This window comes from Passer domesticus, chromosome 3, assembly GCF_036417665.1.
Source record: "Passer domesticus isolate bPasDom1 chromosome 3, bPasDom1.hap1, whole genome shotgun sequence".
NCBI classification, from domain to species: domain Eukaryota; kingdom Metazoa; phylum Chordata; class Aves; order Passeriformes; family Passeridae; genus Passer; species Passer domesticus.
The window spans coordinates 88,575,997-88,592,020 of NC_087476.1; the positions used below are offsets into that span (position 1 = coordinate 88,575,997).

The window sequence follows — 16,024 nt, forward strand, 5'->3', positions numbered from 1 at the left end:
GTTGCTGGCCAGAGGATAAACTGAAGAATGAGGGGGTTTTTATTTGTTTGTTATGTGTTGTGGTTTTTTGGTTATTTTTTAGAATGGGCTAATCAAAAAGAAATTGTTTCTTGGACATGTCCTGTGCTGGTAACTGCCAGGAAAGCATATGATGGCTTGGGGTGTGAGGAGGTGTGGAGGAAATAAAAGATGCTGTGAGGAGAGAAAATGCCAATTATCAGAACTGAAGTGCTCCAGCTGTATGGGATGGCCTTTCCTGCTTGGACAGGTCATTATTACAGCCTATGATGGTCATTGAAAATAAACTCTGTGTAAAGAAGTCCTTGCAGAGGTTTCCTTGCTCTGGATTTACCATGGGAAGATGTACACTGTGGCGCTGTATTTTCATGTGAAGGAAATCTGTAAAGCTTGTTGCCTAAAAGAGTCTTTTGTTTCTCCCTTCCTAGAAACAAAGAAAGTTTTTGGTGCTAAAATAAGTGGTGTGATGTAGTGTACTTCTAAAGCTGTTAAAAGGCTCTTAACAGCTCTATAAAATACTTGTTGCCTCCTCCTGTGCTTTCAGAAAATTTTACTCCAATATTTATTTCACTGGCTTATATAGAATTTCCTCCCCTTTAAAATGTAAGTTGTTAATTATTTCTGGGTTGTCATGATCAACTCCCCTCCAGCTATTAAAATGCACTTGCATTGTAGTTCTAATATTGCTTGCAAAATATTGAAAAAATAATTTTGCTAGGCAGTTGAATTTGAAATATACATATTGACTTGGCAATGCAAATGGATCTTTTATGTTAATTTCCTGCAAATATTCAAATGGTGGCGTTTTACGGGAAAAAGCACTCATAAAAGCAAGTTGTTATGAATATTCACTGGAAGTGAATCTTGAATGGTACACTTGAGCCTAATCTTTGAAAGTCATGCTGTGTGGGCTAGTTTACATAGGTCACTTCAGACTATAGCAAAATTGCAGCATTCAACTAGTCAGCACTGCACAAATCGGAGCTAATATTGGTTTTAAGGGGTTTGCAGAATATGATAAAAAAGCAAGCTTACAATACACTTGCAAAATTCTGCATTTTTTTAGAACTTTTTATGAACAGAAGACAAGGCAAAATTGATGAACAAACTAGGTGTCAAGATTTTTCCCACCACTAATGAAAATATTTTAAAGCAATTGTGAAGGTGCAGAACACCCACTGTGTTTTAGGAGAGAAATAGATTACCTGAAATTCTACCTCAGTCATCCCAAGAATTATGATCTGGGAAATTATTTCAAATTGTAAATTGTCTTTGCATTGTGTAGGTATAAAATACACATGCAATTTTGCATTGTTTGTGCACACTAGCTTTGTACAACTGTAGTTTTGAGTAAGTGTATTGTTGTATTCCATTCATTCTCTTTCATCCTAACAGAGGATCATTGTTAAAAAGTTAAACACATTAAAATTTGGCAATGGTTGTGTTAAGCTTGCCTTTTACGCAAACTTAATTAGCACCTGAAGTTTTACCATCTTCAATAACATGTTCCACTGAGCGTGTGCAAGTAGGTCAGGTTGAGGGCTTATATTTGATTTTAGGAAGACGATTTCTCATATAAAAATTTGCTTCAGAGCGTTCAAACTTTAGACATGTGGTCTCCAAATTTTCTAGTCAAGGCACAGGCTGCTCTATAACAAACCAGGCTGTATGGTTTTTTTTCCACAGCAACCTTCCCTGACCTCCTAGAGCCTCTGTGTGTCCTGAGACTCTCTGCTACCCAGTGGGTTAAGAAAACAACTACTATGGAAAGAGTTTTTTTGGATAATGCTATCTGCCTTGGACAGGGTGTTGAATCATTAGGATCAGGAGGCCCGTTATGTCACAATTTTCTGGTGCAGGTCAGATTCTCCAATGACAATGAGGTTGCTTAAGGCACCCCAGGGGCTAATGAAAGATCTCCTTCCTGATGTAATGAACAATTGTAACTAAAAGCTTGAACCACTCAAATTTTCACTTTCTTTGTTCCGAAATTCTAATTCAGTTAAATGGGCATAATGTATCTTTCATGAGAATTTGTTGCGTCATTAATAACAGCATACTTTTTTTTGCCTGGTAGGATTCCCTGTTTTCATAAATGTATGATAAACAGCCTTCGAAACACTCCTGTGAATAGGATCTCTATTTCCTGCAAAATCACTCTCAGTTTTTTTTTTTTTTTTTTTTTTTTTTTTTTTTTTTTTTTTTTTTTTTTTTTTTGTGGCACAGCTTACATTGTATGCCTGTTCTTGGTTGCCAAGGCCTTTCTCATAGTTTAGCCTCCTTCAGGTAGTTTATTGATTATACTCCTGATGAACAGCAATGTAGTGATCCTTGACCTGGGAAATTGTTGGCCTGCAATGTGATTTTGCAAGGTTTGTACTGCTGTCTTGTGTATTTGGATGAAATATGCAAATATTGTAATTTCTGTTTGTTATTTTGCAAAATAGAGGGTAATATCAGTCAGGGCCACTTTCCCAAATGGAGCACTATTGAAACATGCTATAGTCTGTCTGGGAGGTGGTGAGGCTGCCAAGTATTGGCAGAACATAACAGATGTGTGATGAATATATCCTGACTTTCCTTTTGGACCTCTGTTACACCTGCAAGGATTCTTGGAGCAAGCCTTCTGGCTGCTAGAAAGGGATGGAAGCAAGGAAAAACTTGATTTTATTTATTTATTGATTAATATTTCACAAATGCCAAGAAATACACATAAGCCGGTCTGGTGTCTTTGACTGCTTGGTAAGCTCCTACCTTTGCCAGGTGCATGTTCCATGCTCATAGCTGTTCCCATTCTTTGATGTCCTGAGATGCTAGCTAACATCTAGGGTTTTATTACCATATTTTCTATCCTCTCTCCTATGTGTTCTCTAGTGTGTTCATGATGTGCAAAGGACTCTGGCTGTCGCACTGTTGATGGTACTGTGGTGGCACGTGGTCTGACTGTATTTATCTAGAGATGCTTTACGGGCTGAGCTCTAGCACTGTGCCTCAGACAGTGTTTTCCCCCCAGCCCTTCTGTGGTAAACAAAGTTCTTTACATTTGAATACTTTAGGGCATGTAATTCTGACAACAGAGCTATGATGCTGAATGACTACCAGAACATGAAAACACTGCAAAATGACTGATAACACTTCAGCAGGAATTACTATTTATCTTTTATGACCTTAGGAAAAAGATCTGTATTAAAGCAGAGATGTTCCAGGAATGGTCAAGGAGCTTGTTTGTTATGGGATAAAGGGCTTGTTAAAATGCATTAAGAGTTATGACAGAGGATGATTTCTTGGCAGTTGTATATGTTGCCAAAGAATTTTGTTGTTATGTAGCCAGTAAAAGTCCAAATATGCTAAGGTGACAAGTTACTGGAGGCAACAGCAACACAACTGCAGGGAAATATAACAGCCAGGTTGCAGCTCATGCAACTTCCATAGCACAGATAAAATTTATAGATACTTCCTATATCCTCAGGGGACGTATTAATTAGTGCTTTTCTGTCCAGAAACACGCGTAAACAACCCGCTGCAGCTCTTGCTCAGCTCACGGCCGACACCTCTACAGCTTGTTTGTGCCCGCTGCGCAGAGCGCTACCAAAGGGAGAAACGGGATGCGGGAAAAGCGCGCCTGAGGATGCTCCTCCGCTGCACCGTGTGGCTGTGGAAAGCGAGCCCAGCGCGGCGGTCCGGTGCTGTGGAGCGGGGCGGCGTGTCCCGGCGCTGTCCCGGGCTGTCCCGGCGCTGTCCCGGCGCTCCGCTGCCTCCCGCCGGGCGCGGCGCTGCCGCTTTGACGCGCGGCCCGGGGCGGGGAAGGCCGCGGCGTTGCCGGGCGACGGCGGCGTCGCCGCGGGGAGCGCCGGGCTCCGCTGGCCCCGCTGGCTGCGCGCCGCTGCCGGCCGGGCAATAGCGCTAAATCAGCCCTGCCACCGCTGCCCCGGCCCGGTGCGCCCTGGCGCTGGCTGTTAGAAAAAGCTCCACACGGGACAGATGGGGAACGTGGTTTTAATCAGCTTTGCCGAGCGCTGAGAGGAGCAGCGGGCGTGAGGTGGGCGGCGGGGTAAGGCACGAGGGGACGGTCGGAACACCGCTCCTGGCTCCCCGGGGAGCGCGGGTGTCCCTCCCTCGGGAATAGCGCGGTGGGGATGGCAGCTGCGAGGCTGGGCTGAGCGCCGGGGGGCTGTAAGCGTGAGGTGCAGCCAACTCGCCCGAAGCCCGCAGCAGAGACTTTCAGAGGCCCAAGTTGCGTGTCCCGGTTTGCTGCCGTGTCCCGTATTCCTTACTGTGACACACAAAGCCAGGTGACGCGACAGATCCGGGATAAACTCCGCTCGGCCATGAGCCTGCGCGTCCTCAAGTCGGCCTAATCCCCCGGCCTTGGCTCGGAGAAACGCCTCGGCCCTGGCCGGCAAGGGTGGGCAGGTGGGCCTGCTGGCTGGAATCTGGACGCAGCATTTAAACCCTTGAAATTCCTATTCAAGCATCACCTCTGCAGGTTTCTCCTACCGACTGTGTCTGTTTTCTATGGTTTTCAGATCCCAGCTGTCACCCACGTGTGTTTCGCTGGCCAGAAGACGTAGATGTCCCTTGTGACTGAGTCCTTGCATGGATGTTTTGAGGATGAAACGCTACATAAACTCTTAAAGCACAGCACCTGAGGACATTGCTACTGACATGGACATCATTATTTATTTACGTTTGCTTTAATCAGGAGGAGCTTTTTTGTAAACATGAATTGCTGGGCTCTTGCCTTGAGATGTCGTTTCTTGTTTCATGCTATTGAAACATTAATCTTAACTTATTATGACTCCTTTTTGTTGGTCAGCTCTCAGGGACATTTCCCTAAGCTTGAAAATGTGGGAGCTTTCAAGAATGTGTCAATTGTGCCAACTCAAGCCACTTGTGGGCTGCCAGACCGAAGTACTTTTTGTCATAGCTCAGTAGACGTTCAAAGTATTATATCCTGCACTCAGAGGTTTTGTGTTCAGGAATGTCCATATAGGTCGTCACCTTCGTCCTACAAACCGCTTCTTTCAGAAGGCCTTGGTACCTGTATTACAGAGGACAAGAGGGACTTGCATCCAGGGTCCTCCAACAATGCTTCCAGTTTTATTTTTCATAATCACAAAGATTGCTTCTCTACTCCCCGTCTTCCAAGGCTTGGAGCTTCATTTACGTTAACTGTATGGTTGAAACCTGAGCAAGAAGGTGTAATGTAAGTAGTATTGAAGGTGTTTACTTTCCTGGTGCTCTTAAAAAAATTGATCATTGTAGTCAAGTCATTATTAGCAAGCTCTTTAAACTTTTAATAGGTGTGGTGGGAAACTGTGACGTTTATAGAGCTGTATTTAGGTTGGGGTCTTCCCAGATGTCAAGACAAGCGGCTTCAGTTTCGTGACATTGGCTCAGATGATAGTCCAATGGCTTTCAACGTTTGGAACTATTCATACTTAATGTGCGTGTCTTTTCTCAAAAAGAGAAATTTGTGTTTCCAATTTGTATTCCTTCTAAAAGCTGCTAGAAAATTACATTGTCACAGGGTTGTGCTGTTGCTGCTTTCATGATGGGAAAAAAAAAATAATTAAGATGTTAGGACTTCTCCAACACAAGTTTGTCTTAAAAACAAACACAGAAAGCCACGAAAATGTAGCTTTTGGACATACAGAAAAGAGGTCACAGTGTTCCTGAAGGATCTGGGGAATATTGCCTGACTGGCAGACTTTTTCTGCTTTAACAAATGATTCCACTATTTAAACTGCTAGTGAAATTTCACTAGGTGCTCACAAAATAGAGGTGGCTAAACATGTTCTCTCTCCTGTTTGCCTACACGTTGAATTTTCAGGAAATACTGCTGTTAGAAGTGACCTTTCAGCTTGACTGGGCCTTACTATAATGAAAAACCTGCTTTTTGAAAAATGCATCCCAGATCCTGCAAAAAAAGTTCTGTCATCTATCACAAATTGCAGGGCCTCCTACTCTTTCTTGCCTTCATTGTGCAGATCTCTTTAACATAAAGCACAACAAGTATAGTTTGTTCCTTTGGACGACATGCCACAAATGACTTTATACTTGTATTCATAACTTATTCTTAGAATGTAGCTAAGCATCTGCTTTGTTGAGGCGTTCTTGATATTTATTTTGCATGCTGACGTAAAAGTCACTTGTCTAAGGGTCATCAGAAAAAATAGAAATAGAAATATCTGAAATCATAGTGTAAAATTACAGTATGTTTTATGCAGTGATAATTACCATAAAAAATTGACCTAACTGTAGAATCTGTGGTTATGGAGTGGAAATAAATGATATCTGCAGAGCAAAAGGGACTTCTGAGCTGAAGTTAAATAATTTCACCTGGTGGTATGTATACAGGCATCTCTGGAGCTTTGGCCTGTAGTTTTCTATATAATGGTTGAATCTTGAATGTCAGAGAGTCCATTTCTGGTGTGTTCCCATGCCATGAATTCCTATCCACAGACATGTAGGCTCATCGGTGTCTCCATCATCAAAGCACATGCCTAACTTGAAGCAGAAGCATCCTACTAATTTCCAAGCAAGCTGTTGCAGCAATGTGTTGAGTGAGATCTTTTGTCAATGGGATAGGCTTTAATGCATGGAGCCTAAAACAATGAAATGTTATGTCCTTAGTTTCAAATGATTAAGTGCTGTGAAGAAACCAGACTCTACTGATGACTGATAAGCCATGGACTAGTGCAAAAGATTAGCTTCCAATTGCTGCTGTGTTAATAACTACACAGTGTACATATTCCTGTTCAGTGGGTTTTATAGATCACTTTAAAATTTAAATGTTTTTATTCAATTTTTGTAATAGATCACTTCATTCTTATGCCATGTGAGATTTGCTGCTATTCAACATGTAGGAAAGACAGTGGTAAAGCCCAGTCCTGAAAGCTGAAGATGGACAGCAGTTATTCCAGTGGTCAGGATGATATGCCACTGTCCAGGTGCTTTTCTTTCACTGCCACAGAAAGAATTGTGTTAATTTTTCTTTTTTTCAATTCCGGTTCTGGTGGAACAGTTGTTGCACATGAATAGCAACTGAAGCTTGACTCAGAAGGCATCTTACAAAAGAGAATAATTTACCAGCAGACTAAGATGCTTTTCCTTTTCTTATATTGGTTTAGTGAGTCCTTCAGGTTGGCAGATGAAGTTTGACTTACTGGATGTCCTACATTTTGAAGTCCCTGGTGGGGAATTGTCCCTGTTACATGTCATTTGTGACACTTTTTAAACCCCATTATCCCAGCAGAGGAGCCTCACAGAAGTGGGACACATTCTGACAAAATCTTTGTTTTCCCACCAGAGCATTAGGAAAATCAGCCAGAACAAGCTGCTCATTTTGCCAGTAGCATGACTGAAAGTTTAACAAGGTGGGTTTTTTTACTGGCAAAGTGCTCTTACATCAAGTATAGCAGACCCCTGTGTTTTGGACATGCCATACTAATGTGTTTTTGTGCTGAATTTTATATGGTCTGTCTGTGAGAGTGTGTGCTTAGGAAAGAAGCTAGGAGTATTGCTGTACAGTATTCCATTACATCCTGTGACATTCTGTTAGGCATGTACTCATGTAAGAAAATAGCAGGATTTTTGTTAGAAGTTACTGTGCTGGCTGAAATGAGAGAGTGATGCGAGGATCCAAGTCTGAAGACCCTTTAAAGATTGTACATAAGCAAAGAATTTTCTTCATCAGTTTCATATACCAAGTTTTCTTATGTGAATCTGGGAGACAATACACTGACACAGAGAAGAGTCAGGTCATGTTACAGATTTATTTGAAGCCCTGATGTTCTTCAAGGTATTTAGTAGAGATATTTGTAGGCACACCTTTAAGTCACTGCATATTGGAAATATTGAAGAACAGCAAGAGTGAGAAAGCATTGACATTTGTACTCCAGTCTTTAAACTTTCTTTTCCTTTAGACAGTAGGTGGGCAGAGTTCTTGCCCCTGAGTTTCATTCTAGCCTCATGCCTCCTCTATTGCTGCGTGTACTCATCAGTTAATATAATTGCCTTCAGTAAGCCTGTGTGTAGCCTGTATGTAAGCATTAGCACAATATGGGAAACTGTGTATGATGATAGCCCTTCACAGTGGAATAGGATAAGAATGTGGGTACAAACTTTGCATATTGTGAGTAACCATTACAGGCAGCTTATATCAAAGTAGTGTGAACTGGAGCAAGTTCAGAAGCTCAGAAGATATTGGTGGTGTCAAGATGTGAGCTGAGATCTTTTACAAGCAAAAGGATCAGCAGGAATGGCCTGATTGTGAAATGGGCAGCACACAGATTTTTAAAAATTTATTTATCTAAGGGACTAAAATCATATGGTACCACTTATTATCCATTCAGATGTTTTACATTAGGAATTAGACTGAAAGGGGCATCTGATTTTGAACCAGTACAGGTGTTCCCGTCTGCTCCAGTTGATGTGTGAGCAGCACCAGTGCAGCATGTTAGATTGTCTAGAACATTTTTCTCTTTGAAAGCTGGCGGAGGCGATTTGTGTTATTGGCTTTTTTTCCCTCCAACCCCACCACTGAGATATATGTAGTCAGGTATTGGCTCTGTGGGACTGCAGATTACCAGAAGTTGAAGACTTCACAAAGAATAGTGGCTTCTCTCTGTAATCATGGCTGGAATAGAAAATCAAGCTCAGAGTCAGAAGTAATGCCTCTTCCTATTTCATCTATGATAGAACTAGTTTGGATTTTTTTCTTTTTTCTTTTTCCTTCCCTCTCTTTTCCCTCTTGATTTTCCTCTTTTACTAGTAAGTCACAATTCACATTTGTTCTTTTCAGTTTTCAAAGTGATGTACATCAAGGTCGCTTTCCTTCTTAAAGTCATGACACCTTTGGGGATAAAAACAATGTGGGGATGTTTGTTTTAGATAAGTAAAATAAACAAACCCCTGGATTATCCAATTATTGTTTATCCAGGAACTGGGTAAATCCAGTTCCTAAATATTTTGCTACTTAGCTGAGCCTTCCTTCACATTTATTATCTAACAAAACTAGCATGTTTACAAGCAAACAGAATATTGAAAAGACCAGTGGACAATTTATTAAGAAATGTGGTTTTGGTAAGGTTGGGAAAACAAAAGTGTTCATTTTGCAAGGTGTTTCATTGACAACATTCCAGCAGGCTAGAATAGTAACAGGAGGAATTAATTTTTCCTTGGATTTAAAGGTGAATTAGTGACTAATGGCAGTATCAAAGATCAGTCTTTTTTCATAGTTTTCTTTTATAAATGCAGAGTAGATGAAGACATCAGTTGGTAAGGGTTTTCTGTTTTCATTTTTTTTTCCTCTGAAATATGGGTAAGTAAATACTAATCTCATATAAATTTTATATGCTTCCCTCTTGTGACTTAGTGCACTAATTTAGTCTGGTGTAACTGTTAAAATATTTGACTTTTCATGGATCATTTGACTTTTCATGTACATTGAGAACTGTATTTTTCAAGCAGCTCAAATGGGAAGCATAGAACTTTATAATTTTTTTCTTGTATTTATGATTGCTTTAATAAAATATAAACTTTTTACACAGGCATATGGAGCCTGTGCTTTCTCAGGACACTTGACATCATGGTGACTGAATTGGCAAAAACATTTTAGCAGCTTGAAATGCAAAATAATTTGCTGTGTATGCTGTTCTCTGTACCTTATCTGACATTATTATATTTGCTATTGATGTGACTTCTTTGTCAGGAAAAAACTTCCTAATAAGCGTCTGGATATCCTTCTTGCCTTGCTCTAGTTTCCTAGGTTAAAAAAAGACACTGCAAAGGGGAAGGTCTTATTAACAAAGCATGCCATTTGTACTGCATTTTGTGCATTTGCCTTGTTAGACTAAGGAAAATTAAAGTGCCTCCATGGGATGTACTAAGTTGCATAGCTTTGTATGAAAAGTGTGGCAGAGACTTGCACAGTCACTGTGGTTTCTGTCATGGAGCCTTCAAGAGAGGAGGCAAACTAGACCTCTCTTTCACCCCTAAAGGAGCTGGGGTTGCCAGCACTCAATAAACAAAGCAAGACACAAAAAACAACCAACCAAAACCCCAACACAACCCAAAACCCTCACGGATTGAGACAGAAAATATCTTTGCTAAAGTTCTTTTACACTTAGTATATCCTGTGACTTTCACTGTCACTGAGCATCTTCTCAAGAGCTGTATTTTTTAATGTTTATTTTAATACGTTCTGGTTAGCATCACTTTACAGGATAGCACCTTGGCAAGAATGTGTATATGTGTGTGCCTCTGACCTTATGTTGTTTTTCTTGGTTATTTCCAAAGGTGTGTGATAGAAAAGGCTATTGATGGGCAGACTGTGTTCAAACTCACAATCTCTGAGAAAGAGACCATGTTTTATTATCGCACAGTAAATGGTTTGCAGCCACCAATAAAAGTAATGACACTGGGGAGAATTCTTTTGAAGAAATGGATTCATCTTAGTGTGCAGGTGAGTAAAATAAAAACGATTTAGTATTTGTTGGAATACAACATTTTTGTGAGAGTGATATAACTGTATAAATATAAAATAATAAATTGGGGGATGTAAATGATAACTTTTGAGTCTCGTAGGTAAGGATCTTAATTTGTAAGCTTATTTTGAGGCAATTGCTAATTTAGCAGTGGAAAGAAATGCTGCGCCCATTCTTCCAAACAAGCAGACTGTACAAAACTGAAAATTCTCACCTTTAAAAACATCAGTATGTGAGGTGAAGAAAACCCGGTATTAATATTTTAGATACTTATATGTAAAATTCCTGATTAGTCTTGGGTCTCAGATTATTTCCTGTAGAAGGGAACGCCATTCTCATCTATATGTGCTAATGTACTTACCTTATGGAGTTCTGTTCCATTTAATTTTATAAACTTCTTATAGTGCATGTAAGTAAATGGGTGAGTTTATGCAGGATCAGGCAAGCTAGTAAGTTACAGAGCTATCACCTCTTATTTTAAGAATATGATTCAGAATTGTTAGAGCACAGTCCCTGTGTTCTAAAAGTCTTCTGTTGACATAACTTTTTAATAAGTGTACAAATATCCACCGAGGATAAAACAAAATTGAGTTTGTAAAAATTTAAACTGTATGTACAAAAATCAATAAACAAACACAGAAGAAATTAAAATTCAGTTATTTGCATGTCTTGTAATTCCCAACAGACACCATAGTAAATTCTATTTGTGAGCCAAGTTCAACTAATAATTATAAACCACAATTATCAGGTATTGAAATGTTTATCTTTTCCTTCCTTCATTTCCTTTATCCGTTCTATTAAATTTCATTTGGTCTACAGCACAATCAAGAATAGTTTTGCTGCTTTCTTGAAACTTGCTAAAAGGTATTGACTGTGATTTGGGTTTTTAGTGCTGATCTTGTCACTTGTAAGAAGTATCTAAGCTGACGTCTTGATTTTTTTGCAGTTTTCTTTTTTCCAGGATAAGAGCATGGTAGTGTGAATAAGATTTTGGCTGTTGGATTAAAAGAGTGACCTTAAGGTAGAACTAATGAACTTTACACTTCAAGCACTCCAAGGGTGCTATATTACTGCTGTTGCTGTCAGCTGCATTTTGTACCTCAGAAACTGCGAAAGCCTGCCACAGCCAAGTGAAAGTGAAAGAGCTGGTTAAATACACACACAGATCTTGAACTGCATTACAAAGGACCATGAAGTGCCCTGTGGAATTTGGTCCTCTGTTTCTCTGTAGAAAGTTGTTCAATTCATAGCAGGAGTAAAGAAATACAGCTTCTAGACCCTTAAAGCAACTGCAGGCTTAATGCCTTTTTGAGGTTTCTGAGCTCAGGTAGAACCTTCCTGTGCTTGGTGCTATTGTAGGATGGAACTTGCCATTAAAGATGATACTGGCTGCAGCCTGATCCATTTAACCCTTGGCCTGGCTATCAAACTTTAGGCAAAGGTTGGTTTTAGCAGGGGGCAAAAGTATTTTTTTTTCCATAAATGGACAATGACAACATGAGCAAGACCATACAAAAATGTGCGAAGTAACTTCCATCTGGAACTGTCTGTGTCTCATACACCCAGATACTAGGCAACAGACACCATGAGAAAGGATTGTAAAGTATTGGTTACAGATGTGCAACTGGATTTAAGAGAGAGAGAAGAAACATGGTATGGCAGATATGTTTGGAATTCAGGTGTAAGAGCATATGCCTATTCAGGAATGATAAAAATGAAAGCTAAATGGTGGAATAGCACCAAATAGTAATTAAATGATAAGAGGAAAGGAAAGAAGAAAGGATAGCACAGACTGAAAATAATTTCTTTGGAATAAAATAATTCTAGGGGAAGAGAAGGCTAGTAAATTAATTCTGCTGAGGTAATCTAGGAATTTAAATCCTTGGGTTTGTATTTAGATATGTAATTTGTTAGAGGGAACTACTACTAAGAACTGTGTCATTGCAGAGACTTATTTTCCAGTTTATGGCTGGGAAATTTAAGTTCTGCTAACAGGAGCAGGGCCCAAACATTCTTGTGTGTTCTGCATGAAGGGTTTCTTCATTGAGTAGTTGCTGAAGCAGAAAGTCTGGGTATACCAGCTTTGTTAAGTAATGAGGGTGTTATCAGAAGTGTAGGTCTCAAGAATAATGTTGAGCATTCATAACTAGAGTCAGATGAAATAGAAGAGTAAACAGTTCTTTGGTTCTCTAGGAACACTTTTGGGTTTCAAAAAGAACAAACACATGCAACTATTTTTATGAAACAAGGTAAACTTTGGAGTCTGGAGATTGAATGGAAAAAAAAGCCTGGAGGTTTTTAAAAATTGATAAAATAGAATTAAGAGAAATTTTTGCCCTTAAAGGAAAAAAGTACCCCTGCAGTTAGAGAGGGCAAAGTGTGTGAGCACTGGGGAATGGGGAAGCTGATTTACAGAGAATGCTGTGTAGAGTAGAAATAAAACTATAAAGTGATTGCTATTAATTAGACGATCAAATGGTAAAAAATTCTTGCAATTTTTTTTTTTTTTGTGTAAGAAGGCAAGACCTGAGTACAGTCAGAGTGTGCTTGAGATTAAGCATGATTTCAGTAAGGTCCCCAGACTAAATAAATACCTTGCTTATGTTTTCAGGAGTCACAGAACAAAACCAATCAGGGTAGCAGAAATTAATGTATGGAAACAAAAGTGATCATAAAGAGTAGAAACATGAATATGCAAGCTGATTGTGTACATGCTGCTGCAAACAGATGGTCATTGTCTAAAAATTCTGGAAGAACTGGCCCACAAAATCCTTTGACAAAGAGACATTCTGTGCAAAGCTACCAGTCAGAGATGGAGCTGTAATGCTTCTGTTTAGGAAAGGTGTCATGTTGATGCCAACCAGCAGCCAAGCACCTGGGCCCTCTTCACCCCTGCCTGTGGAACACGGGAGACAACAGAAATAGCAAAAGTGAGAAAAACTCATGAACGAAAGGGACTGGGAGGGGAGCAAATGATGTAAAGGCAATCACTCCCCACCTCCCACAAGTAGACCACTGCCCAGCCTATTTCTTAGCAGCAGCCCACCTTGGAAGTAAAATTCCTATCTCCTCACATTTCTTCTTCTACCCTAGTTTTTATTGCTGAGCATGAGGCTATAGAGTAAGGAATATCTTTTTGTCCTAGCTATCCCCCTTTCCAGTTTCTTGGTCCAACCCTGGCTTACTGTTGAGGTGGGATGAGGAGTTCAACTGGGAAAAGAGAAGGGCTTGACATTGGGCAAGATCTCATTGGCAATAACTAAAATACTAATGTGTTATCAACGCTGTTTTAGCCCCAGATTTGAAACACTGTGGCATGGGGTGTTGTGAAAAAATTTACCTCCACCCCAGCCAAAGTATGTATCAAGAGGAAGGAAAAAGGATCTTGGTAATGCAGACTTATGTCTTGACACAGTGGCGTATGAGGATTTAAAAAATATCTTTGAAGAAATAGATAAAGATATGGAGCTAAATGAAAAAGGGGATAAAATGCAGTGTGAATTTCCTATAGATAGCTCATCACTGTCTAGCCTCTTAGCTTTTTTTTTTTTTATGAGAAAGCTGATTTTCAGGCAAAGTAAATGTGTCAAATTTCATCTATCTGGAGTTGAGTGTAGCATTGATGTGACAACCTATGAGAAGTTGTAGGGTCAAAGGGAATGCTTATGGGAAGGATTGCAATAGATACTGCTCAGAGGAACTTGCTTATAATCCTGGGGAGGGGGCAGGCACAAAACCAATTGAATTATTTGAGAATTAGTCTTTAGGCCAGCCTTGTGTTTTATTTTTGTTAGTGATCTTGGCAGAAATATTAAGAATTCCTATCATAGCAGCTGATAATAGACATAATCAGAAAGGGGAACAGTAAGATGTCATACAGAAAGAATGGCATGACCAAAAAGACTGGGGGAAGTGGTTTGAAATAAAATTGCTATTACAAAATGTAAAGTAGTGAACTTGAAACTCCTCTACAAATTTTTAGACTGTTCTAGCTGTTTTCAGTTGGTGATGATCAAATCTTTCAGGCTTCTGCAAGTTTTAGGGTCCTACTGTATGTTTGCTCTTGATTTAATGATATTTTTTATTATATATTTTTAGGTATATGTTAGCAAAAACTCTGAAGGTACACACTGGAGTAAAAGATATTTAGCCTTAACTTAAAATAATCTGATATACACTGAAGTGAAACCTCAGAAAAATTGGCATCTTAAAGTCTTAACTTCTAAAGAATTAAAAAATTGAGCATAATTAAGGTCAGTTGTGTACCATATTATCTCTGCAAAGTTGAAACCAATATCAGATTTATTCCACTTATTAACAGCATCAGCATTGTGTATTGTGTATTTTCTTTTTCAGTTTCAGTGTTAAAAGTCTTTCACTTTCCCTTTGATACTTTATTTAATCAATTAAGAGTGGAGTTTAAATACGAATTTGCAGATGCAGACGAGGCTGCTAAAACAGGAGATTCTTTGAAAACGTGTCAGATTGATGTTTTTGTTTCACATTTAGTGTCTGAAATTATAAAAATAATCTTTTTTGCTAGCCTTTGTTTTGCCTGATCATATATATGTAACTCTGCCATGTTTTGGCAGACTATAGCACATTAAAAGCTTTGGAAAGTAAGTTTAAAATCTAAATGCTGAGAGGTAACCGTGACTGAATTACTCTCCTGGGAGGAAAATGCTCTTAGAGTGCCTATTGAAATCAGCATTATCATTTCAATACATGTCAAATATGAGTCATTTCCTAGTTTAGGCAAAATTTCTTTATAAATCTTTAAATCTTCCTGTTCTTTCAAGAAAAGGTTAAAGTACTTATGATTTAATGAGACCGCTTTACATCATAACTGTTTGACTATCAAGAGAAAACTTGTCCTTTCCAATTTGTGAAATCCTTTTATTTTCTGCACAAGTTTTTGAATACTTTACAGTTTATTTTATAAGCAAAGAACCTGAGACTTAAAAGCAGGGAGGCAAACATTTATTCTATACACTCCCTATGTATGTCTTACTAAATACAGGGTGTTCTAAACTGTGTGGTCCCTAAGTTTAATAAGGACATGAGAAAGCAAGAAAGCATTTTGATTTAACAAACCGCTTTGATCTCCTATTTGAAATCATCACTTACTATCTATTGAGAGTAGTTTGTCAGGCACATGAAGGGAGTGGAGAGTTTGCAATAATTCTCCATTTGGGAGCTTCATGTCTATTAATTGCAATTGTGTGTTGAAAATATTTGTGAGGATGCACTCCATCCATATGGCTGGCGTTCTGCTCCTGCCAGACAGTGGAAATAAAACACACATTACAGTCTGTCATGTATTTGAGAATGTGTTTAAAGAACTGTTCACAGACACAAGGAGCATGGAGCTGCTTCAGCATCTATTCTGCTACCGTTGCAGAACATTCAAGTACTGCTGCTGGACATGCAGCCTCTGTGTTCTTTGATATCAGTAAAACTTTGTTTTTTCCTGCATCCAGAGGTTCTTGCCTCTTCTCCTCGTATTCTGTGGGTAT

At 39.3% G+C, this 16,024-nt stretch overlaps 1 protein-coding gene across 4 annotated transcripts in view; it reads left to right on the top strand.

The window, feature by feature from the left end:
- Window positions 1-16,024, top strand: part of USH2A (usherin) — a 391,511-nt gene that overhangs the window by 13,945 nt on the left and 361,542 nt on the right. The window contains exons 1-3 of one of the 4 annotated variants that reach the window (XM_064414218.1): window positions 3,848-4,069; window positions 4,545-5,224; window positions 10,321-10,486. In XM_064414218.1, coding sequence (XP_064270288.1) covers window positions 4,740-5,224; window positions 10,321-10,486 — 651 coding nt within the window. In that variant the 5' untranslated portion in view covers window positions 3,848-4,069; window positions 4,545-4,739. Of the gene's footprint in view, window positions 1-3,847; window positions 4,070-4,544; window positions 5,225-7,330; window positions 7,398-10,320; window positions 10,487-16,024 lie in introns of those variants that run through there. The other 3 variants (XM_064414217.1, XM_064414220.1, XM_064414216.1) reach the window with 3 other exon arrangements.